At 35.8% G+C, this 21,507-nt stretch overlaps 2 protein-coding genes across 5 annotated transcripts; both read left to right on the top strand.

Moving 5' to 3' along the window:
* Positions 1-1,385: 1,385 nt before the first annotated feature.
* On the top strand, positions 1,386-12,266 carry LOC133692919 (uncharacterized). Of its 3 annotated transcripts, XM_062114093.1 has the most exons (19): positions 1,386-1,558; positions 1,780-2,309; positions 2,416-2,616; positions 3,184-3,267; positions 4,156-4,215; positions 5,190-5,234; positions 5,805-6,004; positions 6,130-6,633; positions 6,762-6,858; positions 6,970-7,149; positions 7,259-7,336; positions 7,761-7,823; positions 8,012-8,086; positions 8,601-8,651; positions 10,199-10,276; positions 10,381-10,515; positions 11,017-11,124; positions 11,211-11,276; positions 11,782-12,266. In XM_062114093.1, the coding sequence occupies exons 2-19, from the start codon at positions 1,962-1,964 to the stop codon at positions 11,854-11,856; spliced, it is 2,448 nt and encodes an 815-aa protein (XP_061970077.1). In that variant the 5' UTR covers positions 1,386-1,558; positions 1,780-1,961; the 3' UTR covers positions 11,857-12,266. The 3 variants fall into 3 exon arrangements, 1 of the variants encoding a protein (XP_061970077.1); XR_009842024.1 differs by lacking the exon at positions 11,782-12,266 and having other exon boundaries at positions 10,670-11,124; positions 11,211-11,251; XR_009842025.1 differs by lacking the exons at positions 10,381-10,515; positions 11,017-11,124; positions 11,211-11,276; positions 11,782-12,266 and adding an exon at positions 8,785-9,790 and having other exon boundaries at positions 10,199-10,278.
* Positions 12,267-13,388: 1,122 nt separating this feature from the next.
* Positions 13,389-21,192, top strand: LOC133692603 (phenylacetaldehyde synthase). 2 transcript variants are annotated; one of them, XM_062113674.1, is made up of 13 exons: positions 13,389-13,599; positions 13,701-13,824; positions 13,964-14,036; positions 14,136-14,366; positions 14,844-15,010; positions 16,000-16,140; positions 17,179-17,238; positions 17,790-17,954; positions 18,992-19,048; positions 19,495-19,559; positions 19,732-19,855; positions 20,592-20,729; positions 20,882-21,192. In XM_062113674.1, coding segments are annotated over exons 1-13 (1,470 nt in total). In that variant the 5' UTR covers positions 13,389-13,597; the 3' UTR covers positions 21,005-21,192. The 2 variants fall into 2 exon arrangements, with proteins under 2 accessions (XP_061969658.1, XP_061969659.1); XM_062113675.1 differs by having other exon boundaries at positions 13,391-13,599; positions 14,847-15,010.
* Positions 21,193-21,507: the final 315 nt, after the last annotated feature.

Consider the following 21,507-nt stretch of genomic DNA (forward strand, 5'->3'; position numbering starts at 1 on the left):
TTACAATACCAAACATACATTCACTCAACAAAATTCATATTCGAATGCAAGTCCCTTTTCATCTATTCGGATATATATTGGATGACTTTTAACTAATTAGTTCAAACAACAAAAATAATAGTCCTTTTTGCATGGAATTAATGTTTTATAGATTTCTAACCTGAGCGTGCAATAAACGCCCCAAAGCAGAAAGTGAAATGGGTCAATTCGATAATTATATGCGGGACCCAAAAGTCTCAATCCAACGGCTTAGATCTAAGGAGAAGCTACATCTGAAGAACACAGTAAGTAAAGTTCAGAGCCGAGAGCCCGTATGCAGTCAACGGTTGATGAGGTGGAAAAGTCGTGTCTCATGCACGCGACGCGACACGCTGATGGTCCAAAGTCAAATGCACTTTCTCGTTATTGGAAGTTATTTGAAATACTATTGTCTTAATTTTGGAATCACATTTATTGGTAATTATGGAAAAGCACTGTATTTGATTTCCATTCATCAATCACACCCCTTCCTTTCAAGCAATTCCTTAATCATTCACCGAAAAAATAATTTTTTTAACCTCCGGTCAAATTTCTAAAAGTTTTCGAAGTCTCGTGTCCAAGCTATATAGTAAAAAAAAAGAAGAAAAGATTGAGTGACAAGTATTCTTTTGTTTTTGTTTTAATTTTGTTTTAATATTTTAATTTTAAATTAATAATTTTTAAAGTTTTTCAATTATTTTAATGCGCTGATATAAAAAATAATTTTTTAAAAATAAAATTTTTTTTTTGATATTTTTTCGAGTGAAAACATTTTAAAAAAATAATCACAACCACACTCTCGAACACAATATTTCACAATGCCATTTATCACAATAAAAAATATTATTTTTAAAGGATTTCTAAAAGTACAGTAATGGTTAATTGTAAAAGTGATTTTTTATTGAAAATACACTAAAATAATATATATATACATATATATTTTATTTTAAAAAAACTATTTTTAACATAAAAACAATAAAAAAATATAAAAAATAATTTTAAATAATTTTTTTAAAATTTCTACAAACACATTTCCAAATAGAATCTTAATGTTATTATTGACGAAACCCCTATTTACCATTTGGTAATGCCATTCTAAATAAGGGTTGAGCAAAATTTGAATTTTTTGTTTAAAATTATTATTTTTTATTTTTTAAATTATTTGATATGCTAATATAAAAAAATAATAAAAAATAATAAAAAAAATAATATCTTAAAATATTTTCAAGTAAAAAATATGCATTGCAACGCACCACATTGTAAAATGGGTACTAAATAGAATACTTGAAGCAAAAGGGTAGTTTTTGCAATAAATGAAAATTATCAACATCCACTCAAGTTGTATTCTCTCCCTCTCATGATTTTTTTTTTGAAAAAAGCATTACCACTCCACCTCCTTCCTTCGCTTTGTGTCTAACTTACCTTTCTCTATTCCTGCAGCTCTCCCTTCCATTTTTAGCAAACCTCTCTCTCTCCCTCCCTCTGCTAACCAAAAAACTCCCTCTCCCTCTCTCTCCACCTCCATAACCATAACACAAAGGTAAGCCAATTAAGCCTGTTATGACCCATCTTTACCAAAATTTGTAACCATCACTTCATAAATTCTGCATTTAACTTCTTTCCCTTGAATTCAAAATCTTCCCATCATCCGTTACACATTTTTTTTCTTTAATTTTCTCGAATTTTCTCAATAACATGTACACAAACGTTGAGTTAATAAATTCTTGATTTATTTCTGTTCTTTTCGATTCAACTTTACAGGTTTTCTTGATCCTGCTCTGCTGCGTATGTCATAAATCTCAACGTTCAAGGAAGGAAGATTCAAATGGCTTGTTTCTTGACGTCTGGCTTGGGGTATTAGGATGTTGATGATGGTGGACAAGTGTGATCTAGAGAGGTTAATGACAAGATAAGTGACATACTTGGTTGTTAAAAGATAGAAAATGGGCACAAAAGGAGATGGTGAATCACAAGAAGAACGTCCGCATTCGCCTTATTCGGTGTTGCAGCATTTATCAGAGGAGGCATTTAGGGTGGCTGGTGAGGCACTGCATAGCGTCTACCCAGGAACTGATCCTGGTTGTAAGTCAATGCAGCGTAGCCAGAGTGAAATTTTCACAAATGGGGCGGGGAGTTTACGTAGCAGTAGCTTTCGTAAATTGAAAACTCGGATGCAAAATGCTTGGCGCTGGGGTGGTGATTCGAGGGAACGAGGTTACTTGCCGAGTTTTAATCCTGAGGTCTTGGCAAACCAGAAACGCCAGTGGTATCAGTTTAATTCTAAATCTCTGGTAGTAAACTAAACAATCATCCGATTTCTGTTGTGTTTATGTTGAGATTTGCACTTTTTTCTTTTTGTTATACTTAGTGAATTATGTGTGCGTAATTATGTTGTAGAATCATTCAAAATATAAGGAGCCCACATCACTGTTTGAACACTTCATTGTTGCGGGGCTTCACCCGGATGCCAATCTTGAGAAAGTGGAGGATGCATTTGCAAGAGAGAAGAAGTGGGAGTCGGATATGGAGAAGTCTGGCTTGTTGGATTTCAACTCGATGCAGCGACGGGCACCTTCATTTCCAACTTTGGAACCTCAGGTTAGCCACATCAGTAATTTGAATATGGTTTGGCATTGGCTACAGTTTCATACTTGATTGAACCCAGATAGTAGTTGGCACTTCTGCTTAAGAGCGTGTTTGGCAGTGTGGTTGTGGGTGCTTTTCAAATAACTTTTCGTGCCAAAATGCATGCCAACGATGTTTTTTTATTTTTTAAAAATCATTTTTAACATCAGCACATCAAAACGATCCAAAAGGTACAAACCATATTAAATTTTAGCAAAAAAAAAAAAAAAATTTTCAAATTTTTTAGGAACGCGGCCGCAGCCGCGTTCCCAAACGGTGCCTAAGTTTGTGGAATTGCTCCGCTGCAGCTTCTTTTTGAGAAAATGATTTAGCTATTATCATTGTGCTTCCTAGTCCTCGTGATAGAGGGGATTTGCCTTTTGTTCTACTGCCGAAAGTATTTAGCTCCTTTTTGCGAAAATGTTATAGCTATTATCATTGTGCTTCCTAGTCCTTGTGATAGAGGGGATTTGCTTTTTGTTCTACTGCCGAAAGTATTTAGCTCATTTTCATGTTTTAACTACTTTCCTTTTGCTCCAGATACTATTTAAATATCCTCCTGGGAAGAGATTAGCTATGCGCTCAAAGGATTTAGCTGCCTTCTGTTTTCCTGGAGGTGTCAAGGTTTGACGTTCACATGGATCATCTATAAATTAAGATTTAGTCTCTGTGATTTTTAATCTACATGGCTCTTCAGTTCATGCTAATTTTAAGTTACTGTACAGACTACATGCAATGTATTCCTCACTCATATGACATTAAAACATTTGCTTTCTCACTCTTTTGTAAATCGATCATTGTTGTATGATGCCATGGTGTTGCATTCCAACAATAGACAAAAATGCAGCCAGCCAAGTTCAACTATCGTTGATCATGTGTCCTTTGCATATAGAATATCAGATCTTCCACTATCTAAGAGTACGTGTTTGGATTGTAGTAGAGTTGGAAAACGAAAGGTTTGGAGCTAAAAATGAGTTTATAATTCCAAACGGGTGTTTGCAACCTCTAGAAAACCATGACCTTAGAGCTCCAAGACACTCAAGAACATGGTTTTGGAAAGTGTCTATTTATCTTTACTGACAGAGTCTCTTAAAGTAGCTAAAGTGTAGAGAGGAAAGGAGCTAACTTCCACAGCTTAATTTTCTTATGTATAATGGAAGACAAACACCGTCTTTATGAAAGATTTAGGCCCCCTTCGTTACTTCTTGGGCATTGAAGTTGCCTCCTCTCCCCTTAATTACTCTTGCTGTGTCGCTGTGTCACCTGTAATTCAAGGATCTCGGTTTTTATTTTCAAAATTTTAATTGATCTTCATTGTGCGGGGGCTGAAGGTCAAGTACATATCAAATGTTCCCATCACAGTCTTGAGGTTGAGAAGCACTTTCTAGTCTCATAAATCCATATATTTTCTCTCTAATGTAACTGTACTACGCGGTCCCAATATACAGATTTTTTGGTCATCTTCTCCTTTTTAATCTACTTCCTCATTTCTGTTGGATTTTCATGGTGCAGACGCGGTTGTTGGAGAGGACTCCATCATTGAGTGAACTAAACGAACTTGTTTATGGACAGGTATGCTAGACCATCTCTCACCTCGCATGTCTTACTGTTTTCAAGCTTACTTACTGCATCCTGTCCGCATTGTTCTCTTTGCTTCAAGAAATCCTCATAGCTTTTGTGATTGCAGAGCTGCACTATCCTATTAAAAACAATGTCTGGTAAGAGTAATTTAGCGGAGGCTACGATTCCTAGATAGCACAATCTAGGGCCTGGAAGTTAATTACTGAATCCATGTTAATTTTGACATCAAAAGCAATGTTTTACTTCTTGTTTATTTACCGTACTTATTCACTGGCTAGCACCTCTATGTTTGCTACATGGTCTTTAACCAAGATCATGATTATTGAACCTTTTACATAGGTGCAATTCTTCCCAGTCACTGGAAACTGACTTGACAATTCCACTAGGTATGGAATTGACTCATATATAGTTCCCTCCTTTGCTAGAGAATCCACTCTTCAATCATGCACACTTGCAAGGTTGAAGCTACCAAGATAAGCAGCAGTGATTTGTTATCAGTTTGTTCTCTCGATTATATTTCTATTACGATTTCCTTCACCCGCACTTCTTTTTATGCATTGAAATATATGCTCATACACAATTGTGAAGACGCAGCACGATAGGAATGAACACAGGAGTCTAGAATATTTAAGATATCTCATGTGCTTTCAACACCCTTTGGTATGAATTTCTCATTACTTAGAAAAGTGTCTTCAGTGACATTGCTTTAGAAGTTGCTCTCTTCTTCAGCTCCCTCCCTAGTTTAGTCGAGACATCTTTTGACAGATACTGTCCATGTTCAAGCTGAATGAAGCTGGGTTTTTTTTAGAAAAAAGGCCGTGGCAAGTCATCTCCATATAGAGTTTTTGCTAGTTAATGCTAATGCTTTATGCTATCCCCGAAATCTAATATTAGTTAAGCATTTCTCTCTCAAACTTCTCTAACCTTACAGTCAAAACGCAACGTACCTTTTCATTTTGTTTCAGGAGCATTTGGGCAGAGACGATTTCTCATTCATATTTTCTCTTAAGGTAAGCTTTTCCTTTTTGGTTCTTCATCTTGTTTACATATCACACATACCTTTTATGGCCATATCAAAGCCTAAGTTGGCATGCTCTCTTGGCCTCAATGGAGGTTTTAAGTTGTGAATTCTCCTTCTCCCAAGCTACTGAACTATCAATACGAAAATCAAATTTAGTAGCTGTGTTTTCAAGAAACAAATAATTAGCCCCTCTTGCAAATTCTTATATAATCCCTTGACCTCCCAGCTTGTTGGAATCATTCTCATCTCTTCTTCATTTTTTTTTCTTTTTTGAAAAAATAGAATTAAGAAAATTGTAGGTAAGATGGGAAGAACACATTTTGGAGGGAAAAAAGGACCAAATTGGGAAAACCTTCTGGGATATAAATGAGTTGGTTATCTTGATGTATTTCGTGTGATCTTGATTTAAACGTTTGGAAATCAAACAAAAAGATTCACTGCTAATGCTGGTGGCTGGACATTGATTTGTCTTATGAATTTGTCTGGTTGTTTTTCATGGGGTTCTTTGAATACAAAGAGTGGTTGGATTTTTAAAATTGCCTTCTGTTCTCGTGATCAGGTGGCAGACAATGATACACTTTACGGGGTTTGCTTGCATGTTACAGAAATCGTTCAAAGGCCACCTGGTATCTTAGGCAGCCAGTCACCCCTTTCTCAATCAACTGGTCGATGCTGCCGTTTTTTGGTTTCTGCACCTCGCTGCTACTGTGTGCTCACTAGGGTTCCTTTCTTTGAATTACATTATGAGATGTTGAACAGGTTAATATTAATTTCATCAATTAATTAGTTGTTACTGACTTCTAGGGAGACACCTAAATTTAATGTTTTCCACATTGGTTCAGTTACTTCGGTGCAATTCACTACATTTACTTACATGGATGCAGTATCATTGCACAGGAGCGTTTGAATCGGATAACTCAGTTTGTTAGTGAAATGTCGCTCACTGCTTGCATGCCTTCAGTATCTAAACAGCATGGGCAAATGAATGAAAATGTTGACTGTCTTGATAGAGAGTACGATGCTGATTGGATGGCTTCTGCAATACCTGTTGACAGTGCAGTAGCCCTTACTGCTGCTGCTGCTGGAATTATATCTGATGATGTGATTCCAACCTTATCACCAAAGATTTGGGAACCTCAATCTCCTGACAGTGTTACTGCTAGCGAGGCTTCAGATTCCAGCCAAGCAAGGGAAGTAGATAAGGATGGCAGGAAGTATTTGCAATATTTTGATGATTATGCTTCCCTGTCTCCGGAAAACCATTGTGATGCTTTAGAAAGAATTTATGGAGGTGATGAAAATGGTCATGTTTCTCCAGTACTTGGGATGTTTTCCTGCTCTAGGAGCCGCAGATTAGATCGTCTTGGAAGTTTTGATACCTTATTTAGGTAGTAGTTACATTTGTCACTTGTTGACTGTGTGTTGAGTTCTTGATGTGTCTCAACTCCATTAAGCCATGCAACTCCAAGGCACTTGTTATTTCGGTACAATAGTGATATATTTTTGTCTTTGACAGTTCAGTTAGAAGCATGGTATCAGATGACGATGATGACGAACTTTTCCCAGATCATGAAAAAGATTTTAGTGATGACTTGATATTGGAATGGGCTAAGGTTAGTTTATGATTGTTCCTGTTGTTTATACATTTGTTCACCCATGTGACATACCGAGTTCCATTCCATTTTTATTTTTTTTCTAAACGCTACCTCTTGGATCCTGGGTAGGAAAACAAAAATGATTTGCTACAGATAATTTGTGGTTATCATACAATGCCTCTTCCCCAACGAGGAAACGGGATAGTTTTTCAGCCTCTTGATCATTTACAAGCTATCGAGTATAAGCGGCCTCCAACCTCTGACCTTGGATTTTGCAATAATTATCTAGCTTCATTCAAAGCAGCCGAGGTATTTCTTAGTGTTTTGATTGTCATTAGACTTTGTTCCTTGATAAATAATTAAAAATGCTTTCTTGATATTCTAATCTTGGTATTCTGTAAAAATGGTCAATGTGAAGTTAGCTGCTGCTGAGGAAGCTCTTGCGCTGTCAATATGGACAACTGCAACTGTATGTCGGGTTCTGTCACTGGAAAATGTAAAGTCCCTATCATATGAAGTTATATTGTCTTGAATTCAGCAGCGTTCAATCTTTTTCCAACTGTCTGCTTCACCACTTGCAACATCCTTAAGCAAACACTCGTATTTCTAATCAATTCCTTTGACGCTGCATAATTGTTGAAAAAGGTTGCTGTGTAATACGGAGGTGGAGTCTTGGTCTTGTAGATTCAGGCTAGGACTGTTTATCAGCAATTATAACCATTAAGTTTCTTTCAAAAATTTCTGTTTTTATGAAAAGGAATCTTGAAAAACTATGCAGGTAGTTAGGAAACAATTTCAAGCTTAACCCTCCATTGTAGTTGAAATCTTATTCCATTTGTTCAGGCAATCCTATTTCCATTTCTTCCATATTGCATTTTCAGATTGGTGGTTGGAAGTCTGATATATGCTTCTTCTTCCAGGTTTTGGCACTGGTTGCGGGCGTATTACTGGAAAAACAAGTGGTGGTAGTGTGCCCAAACCTGGTGAGTTAATGTTGTTATTGGAGATAATTTTGTCAACCCACAGATGAATTATTTGTTCATGCACACGCTTGTACACATTTATAGAGTATGCGCGCATGTATACTTATTTGCAGCTCTGGACAATTTCTTATGCAAAGTAGCTGTTTTGAATTGGTTATCTGTCCTGACTCGAGTTCCATTTGTTGCAGGGTGTTTTATCTGCAGTCGTTTTATCCCTTGTCCCCATGATTCGTCCATTTCAATGGCAGAGTTTATTGCTTCCAGTAAGTTTCATAATTTTTATACCCCTGTAGTATCTGTTTTGAGCCAATGGAGAACATCATGGATTTAGCTAAAATAATGATGTTACTGTCACACATCCTCGATTATTTCTCCTCAAAGTGTCATTGAAAGTTCATGTAAATGAATGAGACATAATAAAAGAACAATGAATAACTAATCCTTGTTAAAAATCCTGATATGCAAGCCAAAAGGAAATGTTAAAAAGGCAGAAAAGATTGAAATATTACTCTCTGAATATACGTTAAGCTTAACTGGAGTTGGAATACTACATCAGATAATTGGTGGTGGTCTGTTCAGGATATGTGAAGTTGTGTTGAGATGCAGTAGCTTCTTGGTTTTGGTCAAAATGGATGCTGGAATTTCTTTCTTTCTTTGCTTTTTTAGGTTTTGGTTTAGTAGAAATGGAATTTTAATATTCTTCACTTCTGCTTCTATTAGATGCTTATGGATCTGGCATGACTTTTTTTGGCTAAAATTTATGTTGATCTTTTGCAGATCTTGCCACGGCAGATGCTTGATTTTCTTGATGCTCCTGTTCCCTTTATAGTGAGTTTCAGATATTAACCTTTTCTCTTTTTGCTAAGACAGTTACCATGCAATTGTATTGGTCTGTGCTTTTTGTGTTTCTTCCTTTTAATTTGTACTGTGCTCTATTATTTTATTTATCTCCGGGAACTAGGATGCCATCATCTTGTCCTTTCTGTGATCACAAGTCAAATGGGCAAGCAACATTTTAAAGGATTGGAGATGATAGAAGAGAATTGAGATTTTAACGTTGAGTCTGGCATCAAATGGTGGCTGGAAGTTCTATTGTTGGCCACGTGTTGGGCTGTTGCCAGTTTTGGATGCTTCTGAAGGGAGTTTCCTTCCATCTCCAGAAAAATCCTTTGTCAGTTTGTAGCTGAAGAGCTCGCAAACTTTGAATTACTTGGAATCAATTACTTGTCAGTCTGGCAAAATGTCACTTCTTGGTCATTAACTGGGTTGTTTCATGCCCTAGTTTACTTGGAGCACAGAATAAGGGGTTCAATCGAAGGAAGAAGTCTGAAAACAATGCAGGACTGATCAGGTGTTGTGAAAGACCTTACAGCAACTTCTCTTTTTGGAATTGCTGATCTGACCTGCATGTAACTGGGTGTGATGAGGTTGGACTGGTTTATGTCAGTACTTAGGATGGCTAGAAGATCCCCCCCCTCCCCACAAATCTCAAGGTTTCGCAGTTGATGCATGCTGGAAAGTTGAAATGATGATTTAGCATGGACAAGCTGGCCTGGGATAAGGGTTGATATATCATGAGGCTGAAACGCAAGATTAACATATTATTTCATATCTTCAGGCATAAATATGTCTTGCCATGAAGGTTTGGTTGAGTTTAACATTTTTGCTCATCTCTTCGGGCGTGAATTGTCAAGGTGTTGGAAACTTTTTTTATGAGCCTTACTGAACCTTTCAATCAAGTTCAAAATCTTCTACTCAAGATTGAGAAAAGCTCGTTGCAAAGTGAGTAAGACCGTGATTCATTTTTTCCTGTAGAGGTCGATGCTTAAACAGGAGAATGTATCACCCAACAAGGCAGATGTCCTTGAAAAAAAAGACCAGAACGGTATATATAGATTAAGCACTGGGAGGTGGGTTTTTTGCCCCAGATTTTTTTGAGGGATCAGCTTAGTAGGACATGGGCAAAGGTGCATGTTCTCAACAATCCTGTTCCGATCATCGTTATCTTATCTGTTGTTATGAGAGTTTATGAGCTCTCCAGTATGTTTTGGTCTTGTTTTTCTGATCAATATTTGAAATAGTTTTGAAAAATATATCATATAAGTTCTAGTGTAAAGTCTACAATCATTGTCTTCAGTGAGAAGTTTCCAATTTCTCTGACATTGAACTTTTTATTTCAAACACTTGGAAACATGCTTTATGTAACTTTTTGCGGTAGTCATTTGAGTTAACCCGTCAAATAAAATTGGATATTGGAGGTTTGTTACATGAAGTATGATCCAAGAAATTTATGCTGGTCAAGACATTGAGCTAAATTATCCAGAACACTAAGAAATTCCTGTCAAATGTTTTAATATAGCCTTTTTCTCTTACAGGTTGGTATACAGCACAGACCTGCTGACTTGAAGATAAAAACCTCTAACCTTGTTCATGTTAATGTGCTCAAAAACCAGGTTGGGAAGCTTTTTTGATCGTTCCCTTCTTTTATGTACTAGAGCCTGAACTTCATTAAACATGATACTCCTCAAGTGTTCTTACTGTTTCCTCTCCACTGAAGGTGAAAATGTGTCACTTGCCGACACTTCCACGGTATAAAGAGCTTGTTTCTGAACTTCGGCCATTGCACGACAGACTATCATTAGAAAGCTTGGTTGCTAAAAGGCATCCTGTGTATAGGTGCAATGAAGTGCAGGTATTACTTGTAGCTGGACTCAATGCAAAACCTCACTTCTTGCATGCCTATCTGTCTTATTCTTGGAAACTTAAGCTTCACAAAAGCATTGACAGGCATGGTGGCTTCTTTAAGCAAAGTTTATCCGGTCGTATGTTGATTAAAATTATTGCAGGAACGATGCGGGGCCAGTGTATGCTTTTGCACATCATTACAGGGAAAATCTCTTCATTGTTTGCAGCCTTCTTAATGCTAATTATGTCGATAATCTGAAATAAACCTCCATGCATGATTTTTATGGAATAGTCTTCCATTACTATATTTGTTCTCAAGAAAAGACTACCATCTTAACCATTACTGCTGTCATTTTCGACATAATGATCATCACTACTGTCATTGTTAAACTCACCACCACCATCATTGTTCTGTTAGATTTCTTCCCATCTTCATCGAATCTTTACTGTTAGATTTCTTCTCATCCTGCACTCTTATATGGTAGCTGATTATATTTGATAATTCCAGGCTGAAGCTGCAACACGATTTTTGACTGTCATGAGACGCTACTTGGAGTCTCTTTGTTCAGATTTGAGATCTTATACAATAACGAGCGTGCAATCAAACAATGACAGGGTAAGAACACCTGAGGTCATCATTACAAAAAAAATTAAGTACCTTCAATTCCAAGTATATACTTATCTGGAATTGATCCTTTTCAGGTTTCTTTACTTCTCAAAGATAGCTTCATTGACTCCTTTAATAGTAGGGACCGATCCTTTATTAAGGTAACTTTCATTTTCTTTTAGTCCTTCACTGTTCATTTTCTTTCACACTTCTTCTCAACTTTTTTGCCCATTGATGCTGCTGCCTATTTGATAGTGCGGTGAGGTATAAATGAAACTGAGATTTGCTCCGCTTATAGTTTTTGAAGTGTTTGGTTAATCAACGTACTACAATTTTGCATGTATCTTATTGAAAACTCTCTTGAAATCCTGGTTAAAAAAAAAATTACAAATTATAACTTTTTTTAAATTTACTTTTTCAAACCACAATCATAAAAACTATTATAATATCAAACATATACTTTATCTTTGTTAATACTAAGGCGGCTAGTGAATGGATGGCCGCGTTAACAAACAAACTCTTATAAATCTACCTCCATTTGCATTTTATATTCGGATACATGCTTCTAGATTCTCAACTGAGCTTAATAGATGCATTCTTGATTTTTGAATTGGTTGATCACAAGACTTTCAATTGCTTTCGCGTATTGATTTTTGTGTTCTGCAGCATTTTGTAGACACACAGCTATTTGCCGTTCTGTCAGACTCTCGTTTGTCGAGCTTTGAGCATGGGCGCTTCTAACTTAACAATTTGCAAGCACTGTAACAATTTTTCAAGGTGGTAATGAGCATAATCTAAGTAACGCAGGATGATGGCCTCTGTTTCCATTGTTATCGACTCAGCAACAAATTATGTCAATCGCAACAGCTTTCGGAGCCATCAACTGTGAACTGACATATGCAGCTGAAAGTTGCGAAAAACAAACTGAATTTTGTAATGTAGATAGAGATATAGCAACATTTCCTCGCATGCCTCGCATGAATGATATGTTTGTTGTATCAGTTGAGGACACAGGCAATATGATCATAGTCGTTGTCTTTCTTACATGGGGAGTATGATCTAGGGCTTTTTGAAACCCCATCTCCCTTCATCACCCATCAGACCACCTTCTTGTAAATGTCAACAGGGCAATAAAACACTTTTTTATGGCACTTCCATTCAGTTGAGTTTTTTGTGTTTTTTTTTAAAGCACAACAATTGTGTAGTTGTAAAACCTGGATTGACTTCTTGGGTCAATTCCAGGTATAGATTAATTTGGATTAAAAAAAAGGAAATAATTGATTTAATTTTATCCAGATGAAAACTCAAGTATAATCTATTTTAATATTAACTTTTTTTTATTCGAAATTCTAATCTTATCCTGAGTTAAATTTAATAACTCTCGTTTGTGTTTAGTATTTTTGGTGGATTGGTGGATTGATTTTTTTTTTCTTTTCAAGAAAATGATGATGTTTCAGAACAATGTTTTTAAATTTAAAATGTAAAAAAAAACAAGAAAAAAGTTTTTTAAAATGTAAATCTACACCTTGAGGACTGATTTGTAAAATGAGTTAATTATACCTTAGTCCTTGTAATTTTTAAAACTAATTAATTAGTTTTCATGGTTTAAAAATTATATATATATATATATATATATATATATATATATATATGTATATATATTAATCCTTTTTAGAGTTTAATCTTTTTCATCAATTCTATGTTATTTTATAATTTATTTTTAAAAAAATAGAAAAGAAAAAATAATAACATGGAAAGATTAATGAGAAAAGAAACAAAAAATACCATCAAAATAAGTCAGATCAATACCCTAATTACTAAAATATGATTCAAAATTTTGAATTGCATAATTTCATATATAGGTTGTGGTTTTTGTCTTCAAAAAGTATTTTTGAAATTTTTTAAAATTATTTTTAAAATTTTAAATAGTTTAATATACTGATATCAAAAATAAAAAAATTATTTTAATATATTTTTAAATTAAAAATTATTTTAAAAAATAATTATTATTATAATTTCAAACACCACTTTAAAACGAAAAAACCTTCTTATAATGTTTTAAAAAATCAAATCTTTTTAAAATCATGATATCAATAATATCGTTTAGATCTCTTGGCTTATTAGAATCTCTTTTTTTAGCTAAGATTGATAAAATCAAGCCGTCCTAAAATTATATGTAAAGTATTACAAATTCCATAAAATTAACAAATATAGAGGGACTATTTGATTTATTTGTTAAAACTAAAGGGACTGACTCATAATTTACGCATGAAGAAATAGACCATCGAAGCTCCCTCCATCTTCCTTTCCCTTCCCTTCTCTTGCCTACCTATCCATCCGTCCAAACGATTGTGTTAGAAAGCATAGCTTTCTCCGTTAAAACCCACCAGAGTATTAGTGCATTTGTTTCTCTCTTTAAAGAATATAGTCTCAAGTCTTCACTCATCAAGCTCAAGCTCTGGCAGTACACATTTCACTAAACATGTAAGTCTCGGAAGTTTTACAGTAGTAGTGTATGCTTTGATTTTATACTGTGTTTACGCATGTTCATGATGGATTAATCTTGATGTTAATGTGCTTTTTAGGGAGGGTAAGGGGTTGCAACCAATGGATTCAGAGCAACTGAGAGAGAATGCACATAAAATGGTCGACTTTATTGCTGATTATTACAAATCCATTGAGAATTTCCCTGTTCTCAGCCAAGTTGAGGTTTTTGACCTTCCTTAGCTTTAATATTCATTAAATTTATCTGGGTTTCTTTCCCATTTGATTTCTTTATGGTCTCTCTTTTTGTTGTGTATGAGTGTGTGTGAATTTGGTGGCAAATGGGTTTTTTCTGTGTGTGCAGCCTGGATATCTACGCGAACTTCTGCCAGATTCTGCTCCAAATCAACCTGAAACGTTGCAAAATGTTCTTGATGGTGAATTTGCTTTATTTTACAAACAAAGAGAGGGAAAAAAATGAACTTTTTTTGGTTGTTTTTTTCTTGCCATTGATTAGTTTCTCGATGTGAATGCAGATGTTCAAGCAAAGATTTTACCGGGGGTGACCCATTGGCAAAGCCCGAGTTATTTTGCTTATTATCCTTCTAACAGTAGTGTTGCTGGATTTTTGGGAGAAATGCTTAGTGCTGGTATTAATATGGTGGGTTTTAGCTGGATAACATCTCCTGCTGCAACTGAGCTTGAAATGATTGTTCTAGATTGGCTTGGTAAATTGCTCAAGCTACCTGAAGAATTTCTCTCTACTGGTAAGGGTTCTGATGAATGAATGAATGTTAAAGTTCGTAAGGAAAAGTGGCACAGACTTTTTGTCATACAATTTTAACAAGATATCCGCACAAACTTGGTCTATATGCTCACGTGGATGCCACAAAATGCTCAGTAATTTTAACAAGATATCCACGCTAACATGGTCTATGTGCTCACGTGGATGCCACAAAATGCTCCGTAATTTTAACAAGATATCCGCGCTAACATGGTCTATGTGCTCACGTGGATGCCACAAAATGCTCCGTAATTTGTCAATGGTATAGTAGAAACTAGCTATGTCCAGTCTTTTCAGTTGATATTCTGAAATGTTTCTTAGAATGTTTCCAACAGTTGTCTGAAGATGGCATTGCACAATGATTCATTCATAGGACACTTGCATAAGCAGTTTTGATGCCAGAGTTATGGTCAAAAGAGTTTAAATTATTGATATTTGTGGTTGGTGCAATTTTGCAAAGCAGGACAAGGTGGTGGAGTGATACAGGGCACTGCAAGTGAAGCTGTTCTAGTTGTGCTTCTGGCTGCTCGTGATAGGGTCCTGAGGAAGCTTGGAAAAAATGCCCTTGAAAAGCTTGTAGTTTATGCATCCGATCAAACTCACTCTGCTTTGCAAAAAGCCTGCCAGGTATCTTTGTAAAACTACACCCAAGCATCCATAAAATTGCACCCATTAATAACACAAAAAATTCCGAAGATAATGCTTCATACTGAACTATTGACTTCCGTTTTCTGATCACTATTATTTTTGGAGGGGGAGGGGGGGTGGAGTCCAAAATTTTGTTTGTAATGACTGTGTTATGTGCCCATTTTTCATAAATCAAGTATAAATATTCAAGTGGTACTATTTGAGGTGAGTGATAGTAAATGCACTTCATATATGACCCAGCACAGGATTTCAACTTCTTATTCCATAGTCTTACTCTTACCCGTAGCCTTTGGTCTAGCTACTTTTGCTCTACAAGATAATTTCTCTAACTTTGGTCACTGGATGTCACTTCATATTAAATTAAGCACAAGCTGGCAACTATGTTGGTGCAGCACTAAAAGCTACCTTTCCAGCTGCTTGATGAAATAGAAACTTACAGAGCATTTTCATACCATGAACTTTCCATTGTTCACATGTTCTCAAGAAAACCAACAGACAAGGTATTCTGAACATGATGCTTAGTAGGGGTTTCAGGCCCAAGGGGAGGGGGGAGTTTTCAATTTTTCATTTTCTACATTGTGTATCAAATTTTCATATTCTTAAATCAGATAAAATGACATGTTATTAGTTAAAGAACGGCTGATGCAATCATACAAACACATACAATTATTTTTTCTATGTTGTGTTTCTTTAAATTTGCGTCAAGTACATGCTGGAAACCAAGTTGGTGTGGTACTAAAACCAATTGTTCCAGCTGCTTTAGGAATAAAAACTCCCATAACATTCCATTACCATGGAGTTTTTAAAGGTCTCCATTCAGCAGTCACATGTTCTTCATTTTATTTTATTTTTACACTTATATAGAGATGTGTGTATTTATGGATATATTTTTACCATGGTGAAGTTATTCTTGCTATTTGTAATGTCTTTTATATTCTTATGATATTTTTTTTTCTAATTAATGACAGATAGGAGGGATCCATCCAGAAAATTGCAAGCTGCTAAAAACGGACTCTTCAACAAATTATGCCCTTTCTCCAGATTTACTTGGTAAAGCAATTTCAGATGACATTTCCACTGGATTGGTCCCATTCTTCTTATGTGCTACAGTAAGACTGAAAATACTTTCCTTGGTTGCTTTATTTTGATGCTCTTTGACCTTGACCATGTGTTTTCTTTTGATGATTCTTTCAGTATAACATATGGTAGAATTAAGACGTGTACTCTCTTTTTTTGTCTTCTAAACACGTCAATGGAACAAGTTGGTGCATCCTAAAAGGTCTATTGGCTCTGTACTTGGGCAAGCACTGTTTTATTTTTAGGTAGAATGCTGATGATGACTTGGGAATATGAAAATCTTCTTTGAAACCTATACTTATCATCTGGTTACTCTATTGGAATAAACTAGAAAAAGCTCACTAAATCCTTGATTTAGTCAACTGTTAAGACATTTAGTAACTGAATTTTGAATTGGTTGCAAACATGTTTTTGTTCAATAGGTTCTCAAAAGATTAGTTTGATCACACTAGCTGCAAATAAATCCGCCACTCATATGCTTGAGAATTAATAAATCGTAAGATTTTTGTCATCTGCAGCACATATAAAGCTTACTGAATTCAGGAGCTGGATATAGATCTGTGGATACTTATGGTTTTTGACTTGGGGTTATTTGGGCATCACCAAATTGTGCAGTGGCACTTAGGGGTTGATTATTAGGATAGATATTCAAAAGGACATTATCTATTTTTTCCCTGTGATAGAACTCTAGAAATAGAACTGCCACTTACAATTCTTGCATGTAATGGTTTCTCTCAAGACTAGAACCTTACAGTTTGTGTTTGCAAGCAAGAACTTCTACTGTTGCGGTAGGCTGTGGCTCCTTAATGGGATCACAGAATATATAGATAAGAAATGTGTTTGGTTTCTTATGGGTGAAGTTGTAATTTTTTTTGTACAAGACAATTTGGTTGGACTAGCAATAATCCAGACATAAAGTTCAGGTTCCATTTTAATCGGTGAATATGTATGTGAATCCTTATACATGGTCATGTAATGTGATTGTAAGTAGATTTTACTCCTTCCTTCCTTTTTTTTTTTTTTCTTTTTTGGTATTTTAATGGTACTGAAAGTCTTTCATGTTCTTGCAGGTAGGCACCACATCATCAACAGCTGTTGACCCTTTGCTTTCTCTAGGAAAGATTGCTAAGGTAACAGGTAGCCTGTGTTTAGTGAAATAAGCAAGAAATCTGCTTTAAGCCTGTACAAAACTCCATACTCTATTGTTATCAAGATCTAGCAGCAATGGCAAGTGCAGTCTTGCACCCACAATTAAAGTTTAATAGGTAGAATTTTGTTTAGAGAGCTTAAGGAAGGGATGGGTTGGTAACTAGCACAAGCTAAGCCAAACAAGCAGGCTACCCTGGCTGCAGGTTAAAATGAATTCACCAAGTAACCCTCTCTCTCTCTACACACACACACATCCCAGTAGAATTCCGAAAGAAACATGTTAGAAAACTCAGAAACATTGACATCAAAATTAACCTGTCTATTAGAAGGCCTGTAATGAAAAATTGTTTATGATAACAAATTCCGGCGTTTCTGCATCCTAAAAACCTCCTTCAGCACGCTCCAGTTCTCAAACCCTTTGAGGATTTTTTTTATCTAGACATGTGTGAGATCCTATATGATGACCTTGATGACACTACCATGAAAGTTTTTGTTCGTGATAACAAAGGTTGTATACATGGCCTCTTCACAGAATAATGGAATATGGTTTCATGTGGATGCTGCATATGCTGGAAGTGCTTGTATTTGTCCAGAATATCGTTGTTACATTGATGGTGTTGAAGAAGCTGACTCTTTCAACATGAATGCTCATAAATGGTTTCTGACAAACTTTGATTGTTCAGCTCTTTGGGTAAAGGTATGCTGTTTTCTTGTCTGCTCATATTTATCATATGTTGGCCCATGTTTAATGATTTTTACATTTTTTTCATGCTATCTGCACCAATCATTGTTTTGTCCACAAGCACTTACAGCTCACTCACTCTCAGTGGTGCTAAAATCCACCCCCCCCCCTCCTCCCCCTCACTCACACACACAAACACGTGCCTGCTAGCATGCACACTCTTTGTGTACACTTAAGTTGCAGTTCATACGTAATTGAACCCCTTATTGGCAGTGGCAGTTCCCTCCTGTGGAAAACGAGAATTGGGGTGGGATTCTTTTGGAGTTTGAGGTTAAGGTTCCGTTTAGTAAGTTAGTAACATAAAAATCATCATATCCAATATCTTTAAAATAAAATTTCATGGAATATACACGATTGCCATTTCCTTTTTCTGTACTACTTGCAGTGAAACATCTATTGCACTGCATATGCATGCATGGTCGAGATTTTTTATATCTATTGCTCTGTGCATATGCATATTTCTGTCTGGTCAAAAAGTCAATATTTTGGAGCTCTGCACTTTTCAGTCAGATATCTTCATATCTTTACTACCATCCTCTTCAGTATAAGAATATATCAAACTTCTTTGATTCAACCAGTTTATACAGAAGGGATTCTCAAAAATAATTGTGGGAGGTTGCTCAGATACTCAAGTTCTGTTTTGTGCAATCTAGAAATGATGCATGATGAAATCACTTGAAGTGTTGCACTATTGTCACTAAAGGAATCATTAAAATGCTGCATCAGAAATGTGCTTTCAGCTCTTGAATTTTTTTTGAAATGTCAAGTAGTCCATGTAGTTCCAGATAAACAAGGATTCTTGGTAAATCTAGAATATCTGGTTTCTAATTGTCCAAGAAGAAATGAAAACTAGTTGCTATGATTAAAACACGAGGACTATGATTGCTGTAATTCCTAAATTGTTTGGGCTACTGATTGTTGTTCCTTTGGTTAGTTAGTTGTTTGAATATGCAAATACATTAAATGAGTTTTATTTTTATGCTGGACAACAGGATAGAAATGCTTTAATCCAGTCCCTCTCTACGAACCCTGAGTTCCTGAAGAACAAAGTAAGAATCCTTAACATCTTCTTAATCTTATTTCCATACAATTTTTGCACCCGAAGTTCACTAAGTAAAGGAATATGTTGTGAGGACTTGAAGGGTGGGAATTTTCATGTCTTCCCAAAGTGTGCTACAATGAATTTGATTTGACTGCCATTGGATGTGTTTCATCGATATGCAATTCAAAAGCTCCAAAATAGCCCATTTAATTTTCTTAGAAGATATTCATGTTAATCTCCCAACTTGGGGGTTACAGCTTTCATGATTTAAATTTTGTTATACATTGTTTATATGCCTTAAAAGGTTACAGGGTTATGTAACATTAGAACAAGTTGCTAGCTGTAGATGATTGGATTTTTAATATCAAACAAATTAAATTCTTAACCAATCATAATTTATGGATTATGATGCACATTTCAGTCATGGTATTTCCTAACATATTGACATGTCAGGCCTCTCAAGCAAACATGGTTGTGGACTACAAAGATTGGCAAATTCCTCTTGGACGTCGGTTTAGGTGTGCCATCAAACTTTTGCCTCAATGCCTCTTCCTTCATAGGCTTTCCAGCCAAATCAAAAAGATTTGGAAAACTTTTGAGAATGCATCCTCTTACAAGTTTCTCTACTGCACAGCCATGCACCATATACCAGAAGTGCAATTTAATCATACTGAAAATGCTACCTCGCAGATCACTGAAACTGTGGATGGTACTGCGGTTATATGGTTTGGAAAATCTACAGTGCTACATCAGAAATCACATCAACTTGGCTAAATATTTTGAAGGGCTTGTTGCTGCAGATTCAAGATTTGAGGTAGATAGACCTCTTTATGTGTGTCTATATGTGTTTCTATTTTACACACCTGATTGGACCTCGTTTCTTGGATTTCCATGGATACCTATTCACAGGGATAAAACGTTTTTAACCAGTTCTAGTTACTCTATTCTTTTTATCTGTAACACCTTTAATTTAACCAAAATGGCAGATTTTTGTTGATATGGTGGCTGTTTTTTTACTTAAACCTGGTCCTGAGTCTTGTTAGTTTGGTAGAGAAGAGTTTATATTGTAAGGGTGGATGAGCTGATGCTGAAATGGCTGTTCCCGTATTTGTTGAAGGGGTGTAAGTACTGCCTCTCATGTCAGCTAGCGCACCTGACATGGGATAAGCCATTGCTGGGCTTAGTGGTATTAAGCATGAAATGCCTATTGAACCCTTTGGAAAAGATAAGGAAATAAGTGGGTAACCTTCCTTCAATTGCCAGAATAAGAAATCAGTTATGTTAGCTACTCACCTTGGCACACAACCACTGCTTGCCTTGAAACAGGAATTTTCCTTTTGGTGTTGCTATTGTAATGTAATAAGCTAGATGCATTAAACTAGGCTGAAAGATTGAAAACTGGTGTGAAAGAGAGGTGCCATAAGCAACCACTATCATTTCATTGCATCTTTTAATCATTTCTGTGTCTACGTGTTTATGAAACTTCCCCACAGCTATGGTTTTTTATGCAAATCAATACTCATTTCTCTATACCATATTTCATTTTGCAGGTTGTCACTCCTCGGATATTTTCATTGGTTTGTTTTCGCCTTCTACCTCCTAACAACAATGAAGATCACGGAAACAATCTGAACCATGATCTATTAGATGCTGTAAACTCTACAGGGAAAATTTTCATATCACATACAGTAAGATCGATGTTACTTTATATATCTTTTCTGCAGTAACTAAAATGCTCATGCAGTGGTTTCTTCTTCTTCTTCTTCTTTTTTAATTTATCATCTACTTAAGGGAAAGGAGAATTGTAGTTTACTTGTCTGATCATAGCCAATCTTTGCAGGTTCTATCAGCCAAGTACATATTACGTTTTGCTGTGGGAGCACCATTGACTGAAGAGAGGCATGTTACTGCAGCATGGAAGGTCTTGCAAGATGAGGCCTCTGCTTTATTAGGAAGTCTATAGGGTTAGTTAATCCTTTTAGTGCAATCTACCCGTGGTTGATGAAATTGACTCACCACACTTCATTTTCCCCCTTTCCTTTTGATTTATTTGATTTTGTTATTGGCATGAACACAAGAGGCCTTCATGCCATACATACATTCATGCCCCGCAAATGAAATTTATTAAATGAAACTTTAGTATTTTCAATATTTCAACAAAATGAAACTGCGTCTCATTTAACATGCATAACCCATCAGGAATCTGATGCTCTAATGTCTGTATGATTCCCAAAATTGACAAGCACAAAAGGGAGGAACAGACATTTTTTGGCTGGCAACAAAAGCTGAAAAAGATCGAGAACAATTAATTTTTTGCAACATTTTAGTGTGACCAAGCTAGGTTGCTGAGAAGCCAGCATGATATTTTGCCTCAATGTAGAATCAACATCCTGTGTGTTTATATTTCTACCAAGTTCTATCGAATTGTGATTAAAGGAGAAAGAATGGATACCATAATCAGCATGA

Source organism: Populus nigra, chromosome 4 (genome assembly GCF_951802175.1).
Source record: "Populus nigra chromosome 4, ddPopNigr1.1, whole genome shotgun sequence".
Taxonomy (NCBI): Eukaryota; Viridiplantae; Streptophyta; class Magnoliopsida; order Malpighiales; family Salicaceae; genus Populus; species Populus nigra.

Coding starts and splice junctions, on each gene's coding strand:
- LOC133692919 (XM_062114093.1), top strand. CDS start 1,962: ATGGGCACAAAAGGAGATGGTGAATCACAAGAAGAACGTCCGCATTCG. Junction 7,824..8,011: donor TGGTAGTGTGCCCAAACCTG/GTGAGTTAATGT, acceptor CATTTGTTGCAG/GGTGTTTTATCTGCAGTCGT. Junction 8,652..10,198: donor ATGCTCCTGTTCCCTTTATA/GTGAGTTTCAGA, acceptor TTTCTCTTACAG/GTTGGTATACAGCACAGACC.
- LOC133692603 (XM_062113674.1), top strand. Junction 14,037..14,135: donor GTTGCAAAATGTTCTTGATG/GTGAATTTGCTT, acceptor ATGTGAATGCAG/ATGTTCAAGCAAAGATTTTA. Junction 17,955..18,991: donor GTTCAGCTCTTTGGGTAAAG/GTATGCTGTTTT, acceptor GCTGGACAACAG/GATAGAAATGCTTTAATCCA.